The following is a 26,673-nucleotide window of genomic DNA, read 5'->3' on the forward strand; positions in this document are numbered from 1 at the left end:
GCGCAAACTGCGCGGATGGGGGTCGGAGGCTACCTGCCGCTGACCCCCGCTCGGGGCCAAGCCAGTGGGGCTGTTCCCCTAAAAAGCCTTTGATTGCATTGTGCCCCCTACGCCGCGCAGCGAAGTGCTGCGCGGGCGGGCTGCGCCCTGCGCGCCCGCGGGCGCTCCGCGCTGCTGAGCGGTGCCGGCGGCTCCGCGCTGCCTGGGGCGGGTCGGGCCGGGCCGGGCGGCCGCCGCGCTCGGCGGGGTGTGGCCTCGCCATTATTTATGAGCTCCAGCCCCTATTTGCTCAGCTAATGATGCACCGGAGGCCGCGGTGCCTCGCCTCGCTAGCGCGGCGGCGGCGAGGGCAGGGCAGCGCCGGTAACTGGAAACCAAAGCCTTCACCGTCACCGCCCGGCCGCTTTCCATTCACTCCTAGGTGCTTAATTGGGGGCTGAGGAGAAGCGCTCCTGGTGCCCTGGGAGTCCAGCTGTAAGGATTATTTTACAAAGGAGCCGGGAGTACCTTTGCCACCACCGGGAAGAGAGACTTTTCTTTATTTTTTTATTCCCCCCCCCCCCCCAATGAGCCAGGTTTGGAATTAAAGTGTTCTGGTAACAGGAGTGGAGTCCATAAACTGATAGAAACCAGATAGAAATCTGTATTACTGGTTCCTCCAATAGCTGGGTAAGCATAATTGAAAGTTCTCTTTCTTTGCTGTAATAGATGTGAAATGTGTTTGATGGTTGAATTTTCCTACTGTTCACAGATAGTTAAAGCAATATTTTCCAGATTAACATAGTCTGCGTTTGGCGGTTGTTTGGTTTTTTTTTTTTCCCCTTTCTTTCTTTCCTTTCTTCTGCTGAATGATTTTCCTTACAGGATTTAAGGGTAGGACTCAGCCTGTAGCGGATGACACCTGCACAGCACTTTACAGCAAAGCTATCTAATACTTTCTGAAAGCAATACGGCATGCTGAAGGCGACCTCCGTGGCAGGAAAACTTCACCACTTCACTTTAGTAGTGGTTTGCCGGTTTGTTTACAGTTAGAATGGGGTATAAGAGCAGAAATGTAATTAGACATTGCTTTTTGTCTGTCCTAAAAGCTTCTTTAAAAGTACTTGCAAGGGTTTAGGTCTGTGGGTTGTCAGTAGAGATCATGTGCACAGGACATGCTGAATATAGTATCATGACTTACTGAGATAAATTCAGAACTGGGATACAAGCCCAAACCGAGAGTCAAACCTGCAATGAGTTTGTGTTCAGTTACCAGGTATGTAAATCTCTGAAATTAAACCTATTTCCATTAGGTAACTCACATGTCAGACACCCTGAGGTACCTTTTGGCACCATGTGCATTTATTATTTATGTGTCTAACAGCTGGTAGGAACCATGGAGCTCAGAATTTGAATCTTGTATTTGCCTGTCACTTCTGTGTTAACAGTGAAGATCTGCAATTTGAGCAATGAAATGTAGCAATGTTTCACTTCTGTAACCGATTGCACTAGAATTGGCAGGAGGCATGAGAGTGGGAGGGAGAGAGTGCTGAAAGGGGTTTTTTTATTATTTCCTACAGTATCATTTAAGGGAAGAGAGAAAGCCACACACTTGTTCCTCACACTTTTTATCTCAATTGCAAAGAAAGCATAGTGCTACTACTGTAAAATACTAATCCCATTGCATCTGTTAAATCACATGTTCGGTATGATTGGCTATTTGGTTTGGCCTGACAAAGAAATTTTATCAGGATTTAATGGCATTTCTCTCTTACAAGAGGGGTAAGTTAAAGGATATCCCATGGGCTAGTCACAAGGTTTTAAATTTAAAGCCTACAAAGCAGCATTAATACTAGAGTTCATGCAGCCTGTTTAAAAATTATTCTTGGCGAAAACTCTGCAACTATCATTTTATTAGTTAACAGATCCTTAGAGATAATTTGGAACTGGGCCATAATGGATATGTTTCTCCTGTAGCTGGCAAATCTCTGACGCTGGTCTTTTTGTCAATTAGCAGAGTTGTAGCATTACTTGATCGTCATGCATTTCTCAGTACTCCAGAGCAAATCGTGAAGGAGAGTTTAGAGTGTGGGTTACAGAGCTCTGAGCTCGCACACTCTCCATCCCACCCAAACTTAGTATGAAGTTCTCATGCAGAGAGAAGCCTTTCAAAACGATTTACAGTGAGTGGATGGGGAATGACAGAGGTAGTAATGAGATACGGGGCTTTTACCGCTAACTCAGTGGTGTGGATTCAGCCCAAATTGGTGTTGACCTAAAGTCATCCTTGTCTGACAGCTGGTTCCTGCCATGCTGTGGTGGTTGCAGCCGGTTCTTTTAGGACAGGTGTGAATCTCAGAGGGACCAAATGAACAAGCATGTAGAAATACTGGCTTCCACTGGAGGGACTGTAGGGCTAGAGCAGAGCTGAGGTAAAGAAGTGTAAGATGATTGCACAGGCAACAAAACTCTTCATGAAATAAATTATAGCTTTTAATGTTATCTTGTAGCTGTAGGGGTTGTATCCTTCAAAGTGCTTCCAGTTACCATAGAATCAAATATATCACCTGATTAACCAATAAGTGCTGCCTAGTAGAAGGGCTGTTGATGCCAAAAAGAAAAAATATATATAAGCAGGGAAGTAAAAGGGGCCTAAAATGAGGGTGTGTTTTATTCTCACTTTTGCAGCTGAGCTGGAGAGCAAAGTTGTTATCATAGGTGAAATTAAATTTGGACTTCACAATTTTTATAGAGGTGCAGTTTAGGAGCATTATAGATACTCAATATTCAGCTTCTAACGTCTGCTGGGTTTTATGGGTCTGGTCCAAAGTCCAAAGTGCCACTGATTCCAGTGAGCTCAAGCCCTTCCTGAGCTAAGAAAAGATGCAGATTTGTTTTGGGGTGTTTTCTGATTCTCTGAGGAACTCAGTCTTCTCAGCAGCTAAACCCTGTAAAATGAATGTAGATTCAGCAGATGTGCAGGAGGAGTAGCAGAAGTATCAAGTGTAATGCACTGTCCAACACCGGGTATTCTTAGTGCTCTGCAGAAGTCTATGAGAGCAGGTAAGCATCCCGAAAGGAGCTAGCCCAAAAAGCAAATGTTGACTAACAGTTTCAAGCATGTTGAAATACTTTTGGTTTCAATGGTTTTGAAATTAATGACGTACATAGTCAGGATTTCACCTTAAAAGAAGATCTAGAGGGTTATTAGAGAACTCAACTTACTAAAACTTAAAGCTCATTTCCAAGCACCTTTGACTTCAAATGTTAAAAGAAAAGAAAAAACAACCAACCAACAATGCAAACCTGCCCCTCCTCCCCCCAAAAACATGAGAGGGAGATCAAATATGATGTAAAGCAAGGAGAGACGTCTAAAAATATCAGCCGAGCTTTTTATTCGTGAAACTTTATCTCCTGTCCTTGCTTTGCTCTGCCTTGACATTTAGTATAATTATTTTTCCAGCAGGTGGAATTGTCCTTATTTAAATAAACTGACTCTAATGCTGTAGTCTGCCTTAGCCAAAACTCAGGCTCTGTTGGTTCATACTAACAGGCAGAGAGTTTCTTTTGTGCCAGCACAGAAGACCGCTGGAGAAAACCAAATAACAGAAGTGCTGTACCTCCTTCACCTTATCATATATTATGGCTTCAGCTGGAAGAGCTTTCTAACACAGATCTTTCTGTAGTGTTGTTTTTGCTCCACAGAATTGTATAACAACAGTAATGTGATATCTCTGTCTTTCAGGTTTCGTTTCTTGGATATTAAGTTGCAAATCTGAAGAGATGGCATTTCTTGCACTGCACGTGTTGATTGGGATATTTATTTACTTTAGCAGTGTAAAAGGATCTTCCCAGCCTCAAGCAAGGGTGTTTTTAACATTCAATGGTAAGAAAGAGGAGATATATTCTTAAGCAAATGTTATGACTGAACATTTTCTTCTTCCCCTTAAATTCAATAACTGAGCAGAAATTGGCTTTTTGATCTGTATCCACAGTTATTATTTTTGGTTTGTGTTGCTGAGGTACCTGTCAGCCTAAATTTGATTTTTACCTGAATTTCATTGGTACTATAGCTATAGGTATGTAATTAGTAATACCTTCTCTTTATTTTGAATGTTATTATGACTTACCAATAACTAAAGGTTTTATTTCTTACCCTTAACTTTGTTTTGGAAAGGTGATAGCACGTAAGGCACTTGGCATGTAGTGGAAGTTATTAACAATTTGAGATGCTTTCATTCGGTGCCCAACTGAGACACTTTATACTCTGAAAATCAGGCTGCCTGAGGGTTTACCAGGATAGTTAGCAAGATGCGGAGTCCTTTGACAAAATATCATTCCTTGCACACTTTGCACAATGTGTTGGATGTACAGAGCATGTAGCAATCACTATGCCTGCCTGCTGTAAACAAGCAATCAAAATTATTATTTTCAAAAGAAAGGTGCGTTTAGTTCTGAAGTGATGAGCAGTACCTTATTACTACAATTACCTCAGTATTACTTTAATAGTAAGGTAGATTATTCTTCCAGTATTAATCCCTGTCTTAAATGCTGATTTTAGCCACTACTTCGGAACATATAGGGCTTACCGGTTCTGTTAAATTTGAACAGAAATTGTCTGTCACTAAATAACAGGGGCATTGGCTTTCTTCAGCCCTCTGCCTCTCCTGCCTCGTGTCTTTGAGGCACGAGGACTTGCTATTCCCTGCACCGATACCGTCTGCTTTAGGATGGTTTGTATGGTTCACGAGTGCCGGGGTGCCCTGCAACTGCCATGTCCTGCCATGGGAGTATTCGGTGTGATCTGAATAGTCTTTAAAGAATCGCTTCAAAAATAATCATAACTAGTAAATGTCTCAAACGTCTGTTCGCCGCAATGATCATAAGTACGTACTCTTGAGTCTGAGAAACATCCAGAAGGAGACCTGCCAAGTTAGACCTTCCACAAGTATCAACCAGCAGATTGAACATTTACAAGATATTGTATGTTGTAGAGTATAATGACCTAAACTTATGAGCGCAATACTGAATAGGTGTAAATTGGCATGGTTCCAGTAAAAGCAATAGTAAAAATTGCATTTCAAGAGGGAACTGCCAAATGAAGAAGTAGGTGGGAATTTCTTTTCCTTAGTTCAGTAACGCTGATTTAATGTAGGTGGTACTGATTCAGCCCAACAACGCAGAAGCAAGTTTGGCTGTGGTTGTGTATTACACCTGCAGGTTTGTCACAGTTACGCGAAGCAGGCGGATTCAGATTTCCACATCTGAATCCACATGGTGGTCTTGAAAGTAATCTAGGCTTCCCCTGATCTCTGGTATGAGCATGAAGTAGGAAGTGTTCAGGTTTTGCGGTATTCAACCTTGTGAATGGATCATAATGAGGGGCAAATGGTTTTAACCTGGACTCAAGAGACTTGTGTTTTGTTCCTTGGTTCCTTGGCTCATCACAGGTATCCTGCAAGTCTGAAACACAGAACCACCCACAGGGCAAAAACCCCCAAACCTAGGGATTTTGAAAAAATAATGGCTGGTGAATCAAAACCTTCGTTTCTCTGTCCCTCTCTGAAAGGATGTTGTCCCTCCTTCCTTTAAAAGGGGTTGTGACAGCTTTATGTCACGCTGACCCCTTTGTCTGGTGAGGATCTTGGGCCCCAAGAGCTCTGCCAGCCCAGGGGACACAGCCTCAGTCTCCGGTTCCTGTGTGACCCTGCTGGGCTGCCTCGATTACAGCTCGCTTCTGCAACGTCATGTGCAGCCGTTGCATGTCTTGTGTCCTCTCCTTGAGGATGCTTTGGATGGGTAAAACTGAGAGTGACTAGCCTCAGTGAAAGTTAGGGGAAAGTAAGTGTCACCAGAGCCCTGCAATACTATCTGATTCTCCTAAAATGGACATTTTACTTTCTCTAATACTTTTCTCAACATTCAACCTTTTAAAAAAAATTTGCGTTTTAAAGTGCTTGATTTTTAATGGATCTTTCAAAGTCATAAAAGTAAGAAATTCATTATGCATTTTATAATATGACAAGTAATGTCTGAAATAAAGGACTGAGCTTTTCATACAATATAAACCCAGTAATTTTATTTTTAAGCCCGATTTGCAGATGGTAAGAAACAGCTTTCATCATACAAAAAGAGTTTGCAGGTTGTTGTGTATGACAAGGTAATGGCCCCACCTGTAGCATGAATGTCTGTTCTATAAATCTTCATTTATTTACATGGATACTGATATAAGAGAAAAAGGTGAAACTTTGTATTGTTCTCTTGCCAAGTGTGATAACATACTCTTTCTGCATAAGTTGCTTCATAGCTTATTGTTTTTAAATCATGTAGAAATATCAAGTTATTGGCTGTCTCCATGCCCTAAGAAGTTGTCAGATTTATGGAGAATTGTCACTCTTTTGAAGTGCACCATTTGAAAACAAAACTATAATTAGGACTCCTTATGTTTTAAATGACATTAGACAATAAAGACAAGTCATTCAAGCTTAGGATACTTACGTGATATTTTTCAAGTTCTGAATTGGATTTGGCTTGGTGTCTATAATTACATTGCATAAGTTTTGGGGGTAGAATGTATACAGGAGGAGAAAATGAGTGATGCTTTTCAAAGCTAACCTGCTCCTTCAGGATCAAGTCAATTGAGCTTATTCACATCACAGCATTTCTCATGGGAAAATCCAGCAAGTATCTTGACCTATTCTGTTGTTCATCAGGAAGATAAAAATGCGAATCGTTTAAATCATGGGCTGCTTTTCTTTTTGCCATCTACTTCATTAAGAATCAAATTTAATTAAAAAGTAAGCCTGGGTAATACCTCAAGAGCCTGATAATAGGGATTTTGCAATTAACTTCAATGGATGAAGGACTGCAACCCTAATTTCTATTTTTGAAATCAAAAGCCTGGCCCCTTGTCTAATTAAAGTGTAGTTCATGACTTAGCTGAGATTGTTAAATGTGCGCCTGACGTGAGTGTGGAACTTACTGCTGTCTGCACCCTGAATGTCTTGAAAATTGCAGCGCCGTACAGAACCCCGAGGCCCAATTTCTGTTGCTTTGCACCTTGTATAGCCATTTACTCGGGTGAAAGAAAAGGCCAGGCTGGAGCTGAACGGCATGCTTTGCACAGGTATACGTGGTTATACATGGCACTAGGCTTACGGAGAATCAGGCGAAGGGGTTCTCAGTTTGCTTGGGATGATCTGTCATAACCTAATTGTCCTGTTCAACTGTGATGGCTCGGACCATCGGTACTTGTACAACATCTGCACCTGATGAGCCGCCGCACATGAAGAAAGAAAGGTGGCTCCAGCTTTTTCTGATTCTGAAATTGCAAAGATGTGAAGGCTGTGGTGCAGCGGCTGCAGCAGTGTTGGGGAATCATCTACTGTGTTACTGTGGAGCATGTGAGAGCAAGGGAACCTGGGATGGGGGAAGCAAAGGACTTGACATGTCTCCCTACACTATTAGTATACCATCCCCCCTCCTCTTACCTCTTCTGGCTCCTTGTCCCCAGAATAGATCTTTCTTAATCTACTTAAATCACCCATCATAATTTAAAGCACCATAGTTTATTTTCTCCCCATAGCAAAAGACTTACCTTATCTGTTTATGAACTATCAAGTGTAGTGCCTGCTGTTTCTCAAGCTGCATGCATTCCTCCTTGTTACTGCACGGTCTTGAACAGATAATTGGGAGCTGTATCCTTCAGTCTTTACAGGGGCAAAACCTTTCTCAAATCCAGTGGGAGTATTATCAAAATAAGAAGGGAGTTATTAGACTCCAGGGTAGTGTCAGACTTTCATTTCATTCCAACTCACATTTACATTTTGGGTTTTATTGCAACCCTAAAATGTTGGGCCATGCCATTTTAACATCAGATTCTGAACCAGTCAAAGCAGTTCCAGTACTTATTTCTGAAAATACACTCAAACAAATCTTCTTTGAGTTTTGAATTTATATGGAGATGCATAACTAAGTGATAATTTCACAATTTACTGGGAACATTTCATGCATTCCTACCTAAAATGTCTGGTCAAGCAGATATTTCCCATGCAGATTCTTCCATTGTCTCCAGTGAAAATTCCATATGAGAAGCGGATCAAGGCTAATTTGCAGACGGTTTTGTTCCTCTTTTTGTCATAAAATTACTAGAACACGTAAAGCACTTTTAAGAAAGTATCAGTCAGCTTCATTAATGACAATTAAAAAGCATAAAATGTCACCAGAGCAACAGCAGCACTTATTCAACTGTCAACATATTTTAAAAGATTTAATGCAACCCCTGTGGTTACCCTCAAGGAAAAATAAAGGAACTGAGAACCATTTTCTTTGAGCTCTTGAGCAACAGCAGTACAACTTGTTTTTAAACAATCCCTCATTGTAATGTTAATGTTACCACAGTTAATAAAAAGTTCATTTATTATTTGGGGGACTTTGTGCTGATGACAGTCTAGTAGGCAACGGTTTATGCTCAAATAGTTGATTGGATCTTTGGTGGTGTCCATGGAATGAAAGCTACTTGCAAAATGAAGTAGAGGTAAAGCATTTTTAAAAAAAAGAAAAATAAGAAAAAAAAAGAGAAAAGAAAGAGAGAGAAAAAAGAACCATAGTTTTATTTTTGTTTATATGCAGAACTCATACAGAAATCTCTTGAGTGTTTATACAATTGCCTAATTTTCAGCAAATTGTGGGTCAGATTTTCTCAAGAGTAACTGATTTGTGGCTTTCACAGCTTCATGGATCTTAAATAATACTAATTTATAAAGCGTTGAACACCAACTATGTGAAAATTCTTCCCCTTCAATTGTCTCACACTGGAGATCTAAAAACTTAACTCACTTTTGAATACTGTCAACTAAAAATAAAATTCTTTCTTATCTTTAGGAGTGAAGTTGGTATTTTTACATTTGCTCAAATTGACAACTTTGGTTGTTCTTAAAGACAAATATCTAATTTACAAATTGAAGTCTTTGGGGGTCATTTTTAGACTTTATCTTCTCTGTACATGGATTTATTTTTCTTACTTTATCTTTTTTTTTCTCTGTTGTTAAAATAAACAGGGACATCATAATGCAATAAATCTTACTTGTATAGAAATTGAATTACTTGAATAGACTATGAGTTAAATGTAAAAAAAAAAAAAATCAAGCAGATATTAAAGGAAGCATTATGTAAAAAGCTCAGTATTCTTTCTAGAGTTCCATGGGTAGAGGTCCCACGTGCCAAATGACATTGAATCTGCTTATTTTCACACTCACTCTTGTTCAGTGGCAGTGTCACTGACTTGGCTTTGCTGTCATTGTTGTTGACATGAGTGTACGGGAGAGGAGAATTTCATGTATTGTTTCTGTATTTAAAGTTAGATTGTGCCATGTGCTGTGATTTCAGTTATGAAAACGATCATGCAATAAAGCTGAAGTCACAGACCTTGTTTGGCCCAGTTCCTTGTGCTCTGAAGTTACTACAGGAGGTACTCTCCTAGGAAAGCACAAATAAGTACATGGTCTTCAAGGTACTTAATTATCAGGCCCCAAATTTAGAGGAAAAGCTTATAAATTTAATCCTACTCTTGGATGACGAACACCATCCAAATTTTACAAAGTTTGAGAAGACTTGTTTCTTGCATGATAAAAAGTAGATCTGTTATCTAAGAGATTACTTATTTCCTTTAATCTCTTTCTGTTCCCCAACTCAGTCAATTTGACCTGTATCTGAACCACCTCATTATATTTTTTATTTTGGTATGGAAAAATCAAACTTTATCTTAGAAAATGTTGCCAGATTCGACACATCTTAGCGCTCTCTAGTTACAGAAAGCAGTTTATCTTTGCCAATTCTACTGCACTCTCATTACAATTCTCCCTTGTGTTGCCTGTCCAAGGCAAATGCTGAAGTCCCTACATAGGCAGTTATATCGCCATTATTGTACAACACGTCTTCTTTTATGTTTAAAAAAATGTGATGAGAGAAAAATGGCGTAGACATTTCTAATACCCTCTCTTTTTCAGGACTGTTCGAGTACCAGTAACAAGAGCTCCTCTGTGAGCCATTTCCATACTGGATGAGTTCACAGTGCACTTTGATATGTGGTGCTGCACAAGCCTTTTTGTGTATCAGATGTAATTAGTGACGTGACTCACAATAATTACTCGTTTTATTGAAGTGCGTTGACTGAGATCCTGCCATGAATAAATACGTAGACCAAGACCTTATCCTGTCATTTGAACTGGCCATTTCCTCAACATGTGTATTTTGTTCTTTTTGGTGCTGAGTTTTCAGTGTTCTCAATAACACTCCTTAATAAAAAGACTAGGCACTCTTTCTCAGGGAAAGACCTTTGTCATAGGGACACAGTTTGCTGATTCACAGTGTTCCTTCTCATCTCATCTGAATTCAGACGGCAATGGCTGCAGCAGACACCAGGTTAAAAGAAGGCTGTGTGTTTCCCCTCTGATTACAGAGTTGGGGTCTCAGGGATGCAACTGAGGAGTGAAAAATACTCCATTACTTGTGCGAATCAGTGTGATGTTGGATCTTCTGTCTTACTGTGAAGTGTGCAAATCAAGATAAGTGCGTGTTTCCAGTAGTGAAGTGAACGATGGTGATTAATGGAGGGTTTACACCATCTGTCCTTCCTCCCTTTCCTTCATACCTCCATCCTTATTCAATGCAAACTTGGTACGATTGCATTTGCATCATTACTTCATCTGCCATTGATGTGGCTTCTTCCTGGAAGCAGAAATCCTGCTTACTGGCTTACTGCAACTAAGACTCTGCTGTCACAGCAGAAGGAAGATAAGGAGTGACAGCTTTGTCTCTCCTATGAAACCGCTCTGAAGTTGGGACCATCATGCCCTTTAGAGAATTTAGGTTTTCTTCCTATCCTTGTGAATATAAGGCTAACTATCTCTCCTTGAGGAAGAGTCTCTTGCTCCTTGTGTTGATAAGGTTGATGGAGGCTGTGTTTCCTGTCCCTTTGTACAGCAGCTAGTATTTGGGATATTCCCAACTGCTACTCTCACCCAGCAAATCAGTTATGCAAAAGTGAGTGCGACAAAGGCTCCTCAGTTACCACAGTTAATACCCGAGATTATACCTAGATTATTTTCAGAAACACAGTATAAATATTTTTAACTAATGATCTTAAAATAATTATTTTATATTCCAAGACAATGATACAAACAGGACACAACATTTTGAAGAAATGTCCTGCTACCGTCTTACATCTTACCTACAAGAAACTGTAGCCCATGGTTTTTCATCTTTATCTGAAAAAAACTTTTTTTCTGGACCCCCTCATCAAACCATCTTGATAGAAAAATCTCTGGAACAGCATTTCACCAGTACACAACTCCAGTGAGTTCAAAAGGGGAATGCCAAGAAATGCAGGCTCTATTAGGAACTCTGTATGGTGTTAGGGAAAGTGAATTTCAGACCTGGTATGTGAATGCCCTCAAATCACCACGAGCTTAGAGTTTGGTCTATGAGCACCTTTCAGGACTGAGCTCTTAATTCTTAATTTGGCCAATTCTTAATTTGACCACCATCTCAGGAGTGTGATATGACATTTTTAATGACATTGGTCATCCTGGGGATGAAAGAATGGTTTTGGTTTTGTTTTTTTTTATTTTTATTTTTATTTGGGGGCTGTAAGTAAATACTTTATATAAAACACACCCTATTTTTATGAGAAGTTTTTACTTCTAGTAAAAATTTCAAATGCAAATATAATTTCATGAAATGCAAAATTTAAAAAATAGTTTGGAATGAATACCCAGACTTTTGAACTGTTCTGCTTAATCTTACTCACTGCTCTGGGATAAATGATTGCCTCACCAAAATTATGTTCTAGAATGTGGATGAGGAGACATCACAATCACTCTGGACTGCCAAGTTGCTTAATGGAAAAAAAGGTGTCTTGGTAGTTAATTTTGTTAAAAAAAAAACAACACAAAACCAAAACAACAAAAAAACAAACAAACAAAAAAGCTGAAGCCAAAATTTTAAATTACAGGCATCACTTTCAACCATTAAGAGGATCAGACTGGCATTCTGAAAAGAAGAAAAAGGACTTTGCTTTAGAGTTACACAGTAAATGTGTGATGTATTAAAATTCACTTTCAACTATTTATTGTCTCAACTATTCTCCTTTTAGTATTTCCTTTGCAATTTCATAGTTCCTATATTGCTTTGCAAATGCAACTGAAAAAAACAAGGTCTTGTATATCCTTCCTAAGAGTAATAGGCTTTATCAGTCACCTGTTTTTCTGATCATTTGTTGTTGTTTCTTAGAATTTTTTTCTTTTGTTTAATACCATTTCCCTCTAGCATTCTTAATGAAAAATACATTTGCTTTTAAAAGCTTCGAGTTATGCAGAAAAAATCAATTTCTGTCAGCTCAGAATCAATTAAATTGGGCAAATATTTGGCTGCTTTTAACATCTGTATAAATCAGGCTCTATCTCTCAGTCTCCCAGCTTACAGGAGCTGCAGAGTTAGATTTACAGGGATAAGGGAAATATGTCAGGCAAGTGTCTGATCGCTCATTCAGTTCAATGGCTGGGAATGACGAGGTTCATTTTCTTTCCTTCTCATGTAACAGACCAAGAATGCAAAGTTTTGAACAGCAGAAGAAGAAGATAAATATCATGGTATATATGCACACAAAAATTAATACTGTAACAGGAAACAAAAAGGGAAAGATAGTAGGATACGTGTATTCATAATCCTGCAGTAATTTATTTTTGATGCAAAAAGATATGTGTATTCAAAACACTGTATCATACATACATCAATATGTACGCCTGCATTTTCTGCTTTTTGATCCCAAACATTTTACTAGGTGTGAACCAAAAACTGATACAGAAGCTCCTTGAAAACAACTACTGATCTCAGAAGACAAGAGTGGAGTTTCCTTCTCCTCTACTGAGCCACAGCCAGCCGGGGAACGAAAAACAGTCTTTTTCTTGGGGGAAACACTGTCACACGCTTCTTTGGCCTTTCTTGTGCATTTCAATGGCACAGGGTAGTTCGTAACACATTTTGTTTCTGCAGTTCTTAGAAATTCCTCCTTGTCTGAAATAACCAACCTGCATGCCTGTCATTGCAGTTTTCTGAGATTGTCTCTGCGTTAATATGTTGAGTGCTCTTACAAGGCACGATATCAAATTAGTATACAAAAATGTGAGCACTTGCATCTTCAGAGTGGCACTTTCTGGTTTTTTAATATCAGCCAATTAAGATGTTATTTTCAAGGAGAGGCTTGGCATTTTTTCAAAAATTTACTTTTTGAGGCCTGAAAAGGATTTAGTTGGCATGGAGAGCTGATCCCGGGCTTAGACTTTTCGATGGCTTCAACATGAACACAGCTGGAATTTTTTAAGCTGATTCGGCTAAAAACCCACTTCCTGCCACTGTTGAAAATAGTGCACCATCATTTTATTTTTTTTTCCTAAAACAGACAAACCTACAGCAAAGACAAAAGAGTTTAAAGCCCTCATGAGGTGTTTTATTGTGGTTTGCATTAGGGAAATAAAGCCATGCATACATGGCTATAAAATATGAAAATGAATATGCCTGTAAAGCTATTATTTGTGATTTAATGACTTATCTTTATAGGTTTGATAAGTCCCTTTAAAATGAGAAGGATGTCAGCCATTCATTTCTCCAGTAGAAACCTTATTTTTCTTATGGATACTTGCAAATGTGAGACTTTTTCAAACATAATTTTCAAAAGTAGAGTAGGAGAAGAATCAAATGTCAGTGATTTTTATTTCATTGGATGTTTCTTCAAATTCTTTCTCTACTATTTCCTGATCTCAGGTAAACGTGTTCTTAAGCTTACACAGGCAGCTGAAAACATCTGTTCCTAAAGTGGCAAAACCACATAAAATTACAAAAATAATATGAAACTTTCAGATGTGGTCAGGTATACCACTATCTGCATGAACAGTGTTCAGAAAGGGAAGCAAGGAGAAGACTTACAAACTTGGCCAGCATGGTTTGGCCCACCAGCCAGGTCCAACAAACAACAGGCTTTTATCTGGTCCGTCTTTTCCTTCGAGACGCAGGAGCATCTTTGCTTGCACAGTATGTGCTTCCTTAGCTGATGAATTCTTCCTCCCGCCCCAGCACCCTGAAGATGAGCAGTGAATTCATGAAGCACTAGCATGGCGCTTATAGAAGAGAAAGAACATGAGTCTTGCTGCATTTGTGTGTCTATATGTGACTGGACTAGTTAAAGCTGCTGCTGTGTCCACGTCAATAAAAGCAGGCACTGGGGGAGAGGGGCAAGCAGAGGAATTCAGCATCTCCCCAGCAGCTGGGGAGAGCAGACCACCCTGATGCAGGAGCTCTGAAGAGGGTTTTACAGAGGAAGGTTGTGCCAGCTGAATCAATACTAGGACAGGTTTCATACCTGCTGTGGTAATTTACATAGATGTCTTGGGGGGGTGATCTAAGAGAATTAAATATTTTTGTTTTTTTAAAAACAACCTTTATTGAGTTGGATTTGTTTGCGGATACAGGAATCTGCCACAAATGATGACTTAATTTCCAATTCCTATTTCAAAAAAAGATACATTTCATTCCAGATTCTCAGGGTGTCATTGCCAAAGAATTTTCCCTTGTAAGATCACTCCAGATACATCCAGCACTGCGGTACAGTGATAAGATCCCTCTCCGTTATTATTATTATATTTGTGCTTCTATTGAGTGTGTTTTTATTGGTATTGGTACTTTGGTACCAATTGGTATTGATATTAGTATTGGTATTGGTATTGGAGTCGGGCATTGAATGCTGGTTATGAGGCAGCGTGTCCTTCTCCTTGTATACTCAGTTCCTCTCTTATCTTGTCCTTAAAGAGGTGAAAGAAGTCTGCCTGGACGTGTCCAACAGGCAAGCAGCTAAGTTTTTTCTTTTCACTCTGCACGGTGACTGTGAAGGACCTTTGCTTTAAGGTTATTCTGTTTCTACACGAGGGGACAATGGCATTGGGGGGGTTTTATGGCTTGCTTATGGCTGTTGAAAGCTTCCCTAGCCAGCTGGAGAAAACTTTCTCTCAGATCAGGTTGGATGTGAGAGAAAACATCTAACATCTAAGATCAACTAAACTTGAGATTGTGTGCAACATCAATAAACCACAGCACTCTGAATAAACAAGGTGGCCACTCTCTGTTTACTGTTCCCTTTGCTTATTTTTCCTGCTCTGTGTCTGTGATAGCCCCAACCTGTTTGCTGAGCAGCTGAAAACGAGATTTGTTCACAGTGGGTCTAATTCTTGGTTGATAGGTATGAGTCCTATGTGGAAATGTGTGAGAGAGAAGTAGCAGATTGTGGAACATTTTTTCTCTAAAAGGCCCTTTCAAGAAAGCAACTATTTCACTGTAGAGAGTGATGGGGGTGACGTAGCAGTCACCAAGAGGTGAAAGGGTCTTGTGGGGATTACTCACAGGCACAAGGAGTTGGGATGAAGTTACTTCACCCCAGCTCACGTTGTGTGAGAACATTCAGCCATAAAGTCTGCTCTAGAGGTAATCTCCAGCTCCTTCGAAGCTGACTTCAGATCTGATACCAGATCTTCTTGTGCTGAAGGAAGTACACGTGTGTATTCTCTTTAGGCTCAGTTAGGAGGGAAAATATTAATTTTCTACAGAGGAATTGAGCATGGTTCTGGCCTACCGTGTCATTTATATGTTAAAGTTTTATGCAATCACGCCAATTTATTTGTTTTCATTTGTGGAGAAGAGAGATCAGGGAAAGAGATTGCTGTGTCCAGTTTTGGACCCTCCCAGCATAAGAGGTGCTGGGGAAATGGAAGAAGCCCAGTGAGGGGCCGCTTAGCTCTTACGGGTGCTGGAGCACGTGGCGGACAGGAGAGGCTGAGACAGCTGAGTTTCTTCAGCCTGGAGAAGAGAAGGCTAAGGGGCATCTCGTGGCTATCTTCAACTGTCTGATGGGGAGAGTATAGAGAGGACAGAGCCCGACTCGTCTCAGAAGTGCAGTGACAGGACAAAAGGCAAAAGAAATACTGTTTAGATGGTAGGAGTTTTTTCTTTCTTTTTTTTTTTCCCCACCATGAGCATAGTGAGACATTGAAGCAGGTTGTACAGGGGGGCAATGGACTCTCCATCACTCCAGGTATTTGAAATTCAGCTAGACGAGGTCCTGTGCAAACCCATCTCACTTCAGTAGCTAGCCCTGTTTTGAGCAGGATTTTGGCCGACATAACCTTCAGATGTCCTTTCCAACCTGGGTGCTTTGTGGTTCTCTGATTTTATCAGCAATCAGCAGGTGTGAGTATTAAGACATTGGTATCTCTTTTGGCAGTGTTTCCAGCACAGCTTCTCTACTAAAGCAGTTCTGAAGAAGAAAGTTAGTTTTTCTCAAAAAGGTCAGAAATCTGACCCAAATGACCTGGCAGCCTGTGTTCACAATGGAAGCTATAAACACTCAACATCAGGAATTTTTATTTAGATGCCTACTGCAAATTATTGTGCCTAAAGCTTGAAACCTTGCATGTTGTGTAAATTGTTTTCTTACAGTTTATTACAATAGATTTCCCTGGTGTGGAAGGGAAAAACAGTCTGTAGCTGAATAGTAAAATATAAAAATTCCTCTTCCAAGGAATGGCAGAAATTCTAGATGTGCAGCATTACATGAAATGATATGAAAGCAATGTCGGATGATTCTACCTGTATTTTCTGTATGTAATCTCCTTTGTTCTCTTGTTTAAGAAAAAGAGATTGCCTTCTTGTTGTTAAACTGAGCTCATTCATAGTATGACGAGTAGATCACTACACTTTATGACAGTTGCAGAATGTAACTAAATTTACAGGTGCATAATTTATTTATTTATTTTAAAAATTCTATTGAACTCCTTTAATACCAAATTAAAATTAAGGTTAAATTAAATAAGTGACATTTCTGACCAAATTTCACATATACATTTTTTCTCAGAACAGATATTAGATCTTTACTTACGGTGACATCTGGTTCTAGTTTATTTTCAAAGTTTGTGTCTGTACATGTGTATAATGTTACATAGAACAGATAAAGCAGACTTCTATAGTACATACTGTGTTTGTGGAGGTACATGTGTCTACTTCTGGGCAAGTTTTATATTATCTGATGTATGGCAGATGTATAGCAAAAAAAGTTTGCAAAAATGATATTAAAATGGCAAAGTCCATTCCAAAAATTCTAAACTACCTGGCCACATCCTGTTTCATATGCATATCATCCTAAATTTGCCCAAGCTATGGTATTTTTTTTTCTTTTCAGTGGCTGAGTTTGCAAGCTTGAGCTCTGTTCTTTAATGATAAATACACGTACACACGCACACATACATGCATGCACAACCAGCATACAAAAAGCTAATAATATGATATGTGCTTCTGAGCTTATTCTTTTTGTCATGTGATTGATACTGTATTATTCTGAATATTTGAAAAAGTCATTAAAAGTGTATTGATTGTTAGGCTGTACAGACTTAGGGAAACTTTCTTTAACCTCTCTGAAAGGCTGTAATGGTCTCTTACTGACATTATTTAACAAAACCACTCTGTTTTTCCTGTCTTCCATAGAATCACAGAATCATGTGGGTTGGAAGGGACCTCCAGCCAACATCCTGCTCAGAGCAGGTCTGATTAGATCAGGTTTGTCTGAGACATGTCCACTTCAGTCTTGAATAACTCCAGGGGTGGAAATCCCACCCTTTAATGTCAATGTTCCAATAGCCTCCCAGTAGGTCATCAGACACAGAAATAAGATTTCCCCTTTTCCTTTGCTTCTTAAAACTGAACAAACCCAGTTCTCTCATCTCTCCATGTATGCCATGTGCTCCAGAAACCTTATTTGTTCTTTGGCTTATTTTTAGTCTTGGAAAGTGATTCTTCTATTCTAATGGTGAGCTGCTCACTTCAGTAACTGCTCACCATCTCTTCAGCCCTCTCCAGGCTCATCTCCGCATATAAAATGAACAGAATCTGATTCCGTTCGTATTATGATAGTACATCATTCACCCATTTTAAAACTGAGTAAGATCAGAATGAGGACCATATTATCTGTCTGTGCATGCATTTAATGACTATTAAGTTGTTTCAGTGTCCGATTTGGGAAGAAAAAGGAGGATTTCATCGGCTCCAGTGGGGTTAGAGTAAACTATGGAGGTTTTTTTTCTGGAGAGTCTGAAGAAATGTGTTGTGTCCCATGGCAGTTGTTGAGTATTTCTTGAGGCTGGGTATCATGATATCATGAGGAACTCGCCTGCCAGCCATTTTTAGAGAAGTTTCTCTATAACTTTCTGAGAATACCTTTTGATTCCTGCCCGTAACTCAATTCATATAAGCAGTTTAAAAGGAAAAGCCTGTGTATCCATTACCAGTTCCCTATTAATTTACATTTTGGGCATTAATTCTTGTCACTGGGGGAAGCCAAAGCATTGTGTCATTTTGGTAATACCAAAATAGGAGGAAAAAGCTTGTATATGAATAATAAAAGAGAAAAGATCTTGATTCACTGCTTTAGACTCTACTTTGTGCAGACAAATTCATTCTCTGTGGTAAAAGATAGGTGGATTTTGTCTGTAAAGAGGTATTAATTTTCATTTGATCTGCCTTAATCCTGAGAATATGGGTTCAAATCCCAAAGCCATTGAAAATATTAGCTTGATGGTTCCATCAGCCTTCAAAAGCTCTGTGATAGAAGGCTCTCAGCAGCTGTTATCTACTATAATAAATGCCAATGATAAAAAAGACTAGACGAGATGAAGATTTTTTTTTGAAGAACGAATAAAACTATTTTCTTTCTGGATTAAGTTAGGGAAAAAAATCCTTTGATGATTTCTTTATTGACAGAAAATACCAACAAGATTGTTCTTGGATAAAGCAATTGTTCTTTTTCCACAAATATTGCTTAGGATTTGGGGGTCACAGTTCATAGCAAAATATGCCGCCTCTGTTTGCCCAGCTGCCACACCTCCTCTGCCTTGTCTCCTCCTGCACGTGAAAAAAGAGGCTGAAAGCAAGGTAAAGGGAATAACAGATTTAGTGCTGCTTTGCTTGTACACCATAATTAATGTAAATGGTGTTACAGGATTAAGACTTTTTGCTTCCATGTACATATCCCACCCGACAAGAATTCTACACTTTATTTAGCAGAGGGAAGAGGGCATAGTCTTTCGGTGTGGTTCTGGCTAGAGAGCGACATGCAATGGTGATCCAGAATGCAGGAATAAGTCTTGCAAGTTTTTTTATTATGATTTTTTTTTTTTATTGTTAAGTCAGGGTTGCAATAACTGAAAACTGCTCCTCCAGCATAAACAGGGCATTCTAGATAGAATGGGCCCTCAGAAAGAAGCAAGCCGAAATGTCAAAAGGAAAGGAAACTCTTAAGGAGAAAAAGGACATGGAAAGGCTGTTTCTGCCATCTTTCGTTCTGAGTTCAATTTTATGGATGTTACACACAAATTACAGTAAGATTGTGTTACAGAACTTTGTGTTACAAAACCTTACAGTACAAAACTTTAAAAAAAAATCTGAATTCATGTCTGTGTCTCCATTTACTTCGAACAGATGCATTTTAATTTCAAAATGGTCCGCAGAGGTTTATCCACAGCATATAGCTTGCATTGCAGCAGTCTTTCTCTGCCTTACACGTTTCCATTTCATTTTGGCAAAACAAAAGGAAACAACAGCTAAAAATAAATTTCATTTTGTGGGGGAAAAAAAAAAACAAAACAAAGCATAAATCCTTCTGACGTCCAGTGATGTTACTGAACTTTGGATCATGATCATATTTTCCCATGGGTTCAGTATTTCAATTAGAAATCTACATTTACTGACTCTCCACCCTAAAGGAAGGTGTACAGTTATGAACACAGTGATACATGACAGTGTTCAATGATTTTTTTTCACTGTAAGAGAGTATTGAATTTTTTAATGAAAGTTGTAATGAAAACAAAAAATATTAGAATGAGTTTCTCTGTTTTTACATTTTTTTACAATTTTTTCTAACGTCCCAACTTCAGCATGAAACATTTATCCAGTTCAGAGGTTTCAAAGCCCGTGGAAGTGGAGATGCATTAACAGGGTGGCACTTACACATCTCAGGACAGGCCTGGCTGCTCCCTTGGAAATGATGGAAAGAGTACACGTTTGCTGCTGTCCCTTCTGCGCTGCCCATGCCAGTAATTGCCACTTTGTATTATTTATAGAGACAGAGATGGTTTGCAGGTTTGTTTTTTCCTTCTTTTCTCTTTAGCCACTACCCCACACAACTGCACCCAAGCTTTTTGTTGAGGTTTGTCTGGTGGAAGCAGAATGAAAGATTTTTGTGTACTTTGCCATCTTACGACAACTGGCAGCAACTGAAATGAGGCATGTCAAGCAACTACCACAGAAAGAAATCAGTAATTTACAAGTTCAGACAAAGGTTAAAGAAACAGACCTTCCCTGTAATTGTGCTGTCTCATACAGTTAGTTAATATTGTCACATTTGAGAATATTTAATTTTCCTAATTGAGGGAATGTTACACTACAGTTCAGAAAAGAAGGTGAAATCAAAGGCAAAATACTCTCTTTTTCAGCAGAGCTGTGCTAACGCTTGTGTTAGTCAGGGAATAATATGGGGGTGGATGGGAAGCAATAATTCATTACTGTCTCTCCTGCAGTCAATTAAATATGTCTCATACCTAACTGATTAAAGCTGTCTTTTTTCCATTATGATAATAATAACAAGATTCTTCTGAAACAGACTGAGAGTAGGACCATTTCTCCCAGCATCTCAAATCTTTAGAGGAAGGGAAAAAGTAAAGACCCAAATGCCAACCCTACTGATTTGAGTTTGATTATGCAGAGACAAAATCAAATAAAGATTTTTCAAAATGAAAAGAAGAACAAAACCTTCAGCTACAGAGTATCTTTAATGAAAACAATCTCGATACTTCAAGGTTTCGTAAGAAACATGAGATACCTAGAAATGTTTATAAACTTTTTAATACTGCTAGTATATATGTGGCCATTTGTGCTAATGCTGCCTCCTTATTCACAGGGGTGTTGGAAAAACAAAATTTATTAGTGACTCGGAGACTTGCAAATACCTGAGTTATGAGGACTGAGGGGGTAATTGTATCCTCTACAAATACAAATTTGAATTTCTATAGCTGCCAAGTTTTTCTTCCTAGTCTGATGTTGACTCCTGTTAATAGCTAGACCCACTGAGCCTTAAACAGTGCAACGCATTCAAGAAATTTTCACCTAAAACCATGGATCAGAAAGCTGATGATCTGCTGTGTAGCTACAAATTTAATAGATGAAGATCCTATGTGAAATCATAGATCGTAACGAAGGAGGAGTTCCTGCTTTCTGCACCCTTCCCCCACCCCCAATTTGGCTGCCTTTCAAATAGTGTAATTATAGACGGATTTCATAGAGCTGATCTCTTTAATGTCCTTCTCTTTCTGTTAAATCTATTGTTATTTCTTTCTAAGCTCCTTAAGAGACTGTGTACTATTTTGCCAGGCTAAAATGTGCATTGCCCTGACAATTCTTCACACTTACTGTCTCCTCCAATTTGATTCACATTTGCGCCCTTCTATATCTAGTCCCCTGTCCAAGTGAAAAAGTAAAATAAAGTAGAAGAGAAGTTTGGGCCTCTGAACACATCGCTGAAAGGTTCCTTTTTCTACACACAAGAGTTCAGAGTATTTCTCACAGAAGAATAGCATAAATTATGGAGATTGCGTTCACAGAACAGTGAATGGTATTGTCAGTTTGCTTAGGAAAAACTAATGGGGTTGTAAAGAAATACTATCTACTTTATTAGAGTAAAATTTGACAGCTGGAAAAACAAGGGCAATAGGCTGGCTTCCATTTTCCATTGATTTTAGCCCCCAACATTCAGAAGACTTCCTTTTCTGCAAAACCACATTCACACTGTCTACACACAAACACACAATGCTCTTTTGCTTCAAGCCAGAGGCAGATTAAACTTCATTAGGAGAGTAAGGCTTCAGGAAAGTTCAAACTGTAACAGATAGTAATTTGACAAATAAAGAGTTAGGGTTTGTTTTACTAAAGCCAAAAATAAAGGCTAGAGCAAGGTTCTCATGGTTCTTTTGTGCCGTTAACCACTGGGTAGGAATACAGTCACTTTTCACAGTCTGGTTTACATACCATATAAGCCCGGTAGCCACATACCATGGCTTTTTTAATGCATTTAAGCACCCAGTGGAAGCACACATATCTCTCATTAAATAAACAAAAATATGCCTATAAAGTATTTACCTTAGAGCAAGAAATAAGAACTGGAACAAGAATATATGTTCGAAGTATTCTTAGGTAGATGCACTAGTAGCTTAGCTTAAAAGCAGCAAGAATGAATGCATTTTATGTCTGGATAGACTGGGTTAGCTTTCTGCAGCAACATGAAATTCTCACCCAAGCATCCTCATAGTTACACACTTTCCCAGGCCTTGCTAGCTCTAGGATAAAGGACGGATCATTGCAGTTGAGGGACAGATACCTGTGGTAACTGATGAGCTGTGATTTGAGATCTTAAGTTGTTGGTAGCTCTGTAAAGCAATGAAACTGTCTGTTAGGAGCAGCCTTTGGGACAGTGGAAGATTGGAGCCGTGGCCAGCCACTGTTCCATTCTTCACATCCATGAGATGATTCCTGTAGCCTACTGAAGGGGGACATTAGCCACCTGGCCCCAAAGTCTTCTCTTTGACTGTCTTCTGCACAGATTAGGCCTCATAGATTAGCTGTTGTGTTGCATCTCCAGGCTGGATGTTGGGAAACATCTAATTTTGGAAGGCTGCTAACACTTTGGCCTGGCTTTAGGCTGGCTCACGGATGCCAAAACTGATTTAAATTTGTCTATGTTGCCAGAAGCCACTCCTGTGCTTGGAGGTTTTAAGTTCTTGCTGTATGAGTGAACAAATCCATCATTTCTATATGTTAGTGATCCCTAAATGCTGCATACAGACATACAGAGACGCCTGTGTTCTGGAATGGATTTAAGTCCTGGTGAATATCTCCTTTAAAACTTTGATAAGGTTAATTAAATTGTTGTTTGGTGCCTTGTAAGAACAATTTCCTTTATGACTTGAAGGAACCTACTGCACCGAAAGCAACTATAAAATTATGAAGACTGTGAATTTAGTTTTATAAATTATTTTTACAGAAGTAAAGGAAAAAAAGAGATAACACAAGAGTCAGGGTGAAAATAGTACATTTCTTCAATATAAGGCATGTTTTGTAGTCAATACATGTATCAGAACAATCCTGAAGATACTCATTTAAAAACCATGAAATGCAGGGCAATACATACTTATAAGCTAATTCTGAAGTGCGTAATTAATAAAAATTGCCTGATGTTGCAATTACAATTTGTGCTGACAGTGACAAATACAATTGGAAACCACACTTTTAGGCTACTCCCTCTTCTCTCTTCGTCATTCAAGTAGCCTTCTCAGCTATGTATGTGGGGGCAGCTGCATTTACCTCTAATGAAATTATGCCAGCAGGGAATTTGGCTCTGTTTCATTAACTTTGCTTGTTTCTTGGAGCTTTTACGTCTCATTCTGTCAAACAACAGGATAGATACCTATCCAAGATACTTGTGAATTCAGAACACTTTATAATTTTTGCCTCAGGTAAGAAAGATATCTAAGTATCTCTCTTCTCCTAATACGTACACATGTACACACACTTCTCTATCCCTTTGTCTATGTGTGCACACACATACACACAGGCACAAAATGTCATTGTGAGACCTCTGTCTTAAGAAATAGACCCAATCAATATTTAAATCGTGTCCTAATGAAAAGACGTGTCTTATAAATGCAGGAATTGTGAAAATCAGAAATACTAGAAATCTTTAACTCCTCTAATCCACCTCATTTTAGCGAAAAAGTGTTTACTCCAGCACATTTTTGTAGTGCTTTCTCTTGTTCACTAATGAATGTCCTAGGCACAGAAATTTTTTTCTGAGCTGTTATTTCAGGAAAAAGAATTATTTTCTAACTATGAGCCTTTGTTTTCTATTTTGTAACTCTTTGTAACAGTGAATTATACTTTTGTTCACCATCCTAATCCTATCCCGTGTGAGCACAGAGCACTCATACACAGAACTGTTGTTATGTTGCTTTACAACCATTTTTTGGCCTTGCTGGCCATCCTTTTGTTTTTTTGTTTGTTCATGTTTTCTTGATCTTCCTTCATAATTCTCTTGAGTCTTTTGAATACTTATAGGGTTCCAAACTCGTGCCAGTTTTCCGTCACATTACTAATACTGAAGAGTTTAGCAAGGGGGTTCATTATTCCATGGATAATCTCAGGGTGGTAAAGGGCTGTTCCATGATGGGGTTCCTCCAGGTAGGGTTCAAAGTAATGCTAAATACAATTCAGTGCATTTTTAATTTATTTCTTGCAGGTGCATACACTTCCATTGTTCTAATGGTAATTTAATGTGTGCCAATCCAGACTAACTCCCTTGAAGTCAGTGAATATGCATCACCTTCCTAATTGTGTATTAAGGTGTTAGATTTGAAATAGTAAAAATACAGTGAGCCAAGTCCGTAGGCACCCTAACATATCATCAGTGACACAGTACTAGTGAAGTAATAGAGCCAAGACTTTGGACAACTCTATTTACATGCTTATGTGCATGCTGTTTCCCGAAGCTTGTCATTTTGCCATTGACTCACCAGCTGTACAAATGCGTAGGGCTGCACTCTCAGCTTTTTAATATATTCAGGCACATGTCTATTCTTGCCCTCTGAAGACCACATGTGCAGCAGGACAGAAGTGTGAATTAGAGTGTATGTTGTTCCAGAGGTTTTCAGACTAATTCATCCAAGATTTTGCCATTCAGTTTGACTGGAGATGGGTTTTATCTACAAAAGGAAATGATACCTGAAGTCATGCACCTGAAGGTCACTCAAGTAATTCCGTTACTGATGCCTGAGAAAGGATTACCTTGACAGGTGTGATGGGGGAGACCCGTACTAAGTTGGGTTGCTGGTAAGAGTAGGCAGCGATGCTGCATTAGGCTGCTTTCATCTCAGGGATTTGTCTCCCCGCTTCTCCCCACGGCGCTTCGTGACTCCGCTTTTAGGTGTCAGGCAGTCTGCTGTGCTTGGTGTACACAGACAAGAAGCAGAGAGCTCCAGATATGGTGGTGTAATACTGGAATAGGGGCCTCATGATGTAGGAACCAGTTATCTGTTTCTCACTCCGTGACTGATATGGTCAGTATTGTTACCAGTGTTGGAATATTCCAGTGAAATCAGATTTCATCAGATTTGTTCGTAACAGAGACTTGCTGCCAACTCTGAACCCTTTCTCTATATATTCTTCATGTGTATGGGTATGTCTTTTCTTCTGAGGGCTTCCTTCAAAAGCAGGGTTTTGACTTGGCCCTATAGACTTGTGCTCTGAACAGCCTCGTACTTAACCATCAAGGATATTTAGGTCTGAACTTCAGTGTGAGCCTCAGGCTTGGTGTAATATTGTTTACTCAGACAATTGTCACCGGTGCCAGCACTCCTTATTACACAACTTAGAGACCTGCTGCTTCCTTGGCCCCTCTTACAGCATCAAGGCATATTCTGCAGAAAGCAGCCTCCGCATTTACTCATCGTCTCCACATGCCCCAAAAGAAGATAGCGATGGAAAAGTGATGAAAATGTAGTTCAGCACGGAGTCTTTACAGCTGTTGTACAATATGTATGTAAAATCATCTCCTTATGCCTGTTGTTTGCTATGTAACAAAAAAGAAGTTACACTGCTGGGGAATTTGCACTTTTAAAAAGAAAAAGTTTAGCTGATCATCAGTTCTTTGAGCTGGAGTTAAAAGGGGTAGAGAGAAACAAGCGCTTGAGGGGTGTGAATGGGCTTGTGTTAAAGAGCAGTAGAAACCAAGAAAGACTCACCATGATGCTCAGGAACAGCTTGTGTTTTCTCTAATACTTTAGATATATTTTTCTAGCAAATGTATCCTTGCAAAATAGGACCCAGGTAAATCAAACTAACAAAATAAATTAGACTTATATGGTTGGGTTTGGGCTTTTTTTTTTCATTTTAGATGCATGAGATGCCTGAAGGCAGTTTTAGCTTGCATAGGTTTCAAAGGATTGTAAAATCAGTTATATGGTATATGCAAAATAAGAAGAATTTCTGGTTTGTTTGTTTGCTTTCTTTAGGGTTAAATGTCTGTGTGCCATGCAGCAGGCAGGTTTAAAGTGCAGAAGTCTTTAGGTATGCAATAGGGAATGCTGTTTAATTAATGGTGTTTAATTAATTTGATGCTGCTGTTGTTTAAGTAGAGTAAATGAATGTAGGCTGTACCTTTTGAGCCCATTAGCTTTATCACTTCCTTGAAGGTATGAAAAAAATTGGAAGAAGCAGTAGAAGTAATACTAAGTAAAATCCAAAATGCTTATATTTTCATTGGGATAATTAGAATTTGTCCTTGGATTTTAAAGCAGTTTTTCATTACCTACTGTGAAGAGGTTTTGCATGAAAGCCAAAAAACCTGGGTGAAAACATTGTGCAATATTAAGCTTATCAAAAGGCTCTACGCGGGAGAGCCAGAGTAAGCTACAAAAATGGCATCAAGATCTGTAAGACTTGTAGGAAAACAAGACTCGACTATCACTTTACAATGTGGATTAGACACCAGAACTGAAA

General features: G+C 39.2%; 1 protein-coding gene across 1 annotated transcript in view; it reads left to right on the forward strand.

Annotated features, from left to right (window-relative positions):
• The first annotated feature begins 310 nt into the window (after positions 1–310).
• The window catches only part of SEMA3C (semaphorin 3C), a 123,914-nt gene continuing 97,551 nt past the window's right edge, over positions 311–26,673 (forward strand). Inside the window, exons 1-2 of the mRNA XM_075144470.1 lie at positions 311–669; positions 3,725–3,865. Coding sequence (XP_075000571.1) covers positions 3,763–3,865 — 103 coding nt within the window. The 5' untranslated portion in view covers positions 311–669; positions 3,725–3,762. The remainder of the gene's footprint in view (positions 670–3,724; positions 3,866–26,673) is intronic.

Source organism: Calonectris borealis, chromosome 1, assembly GCF_964195595.1.
Source record: "Calonectris borealis chromosome 1, bCalBor7.hap1.2, whole genome shotgun sequence".
NCBI classification, from domain to species: Eukaryota; Metazoa; Chordata; class Aves; order Procellariiformes; family Procellariidae; genus Calonectris; species Calonectris borealis.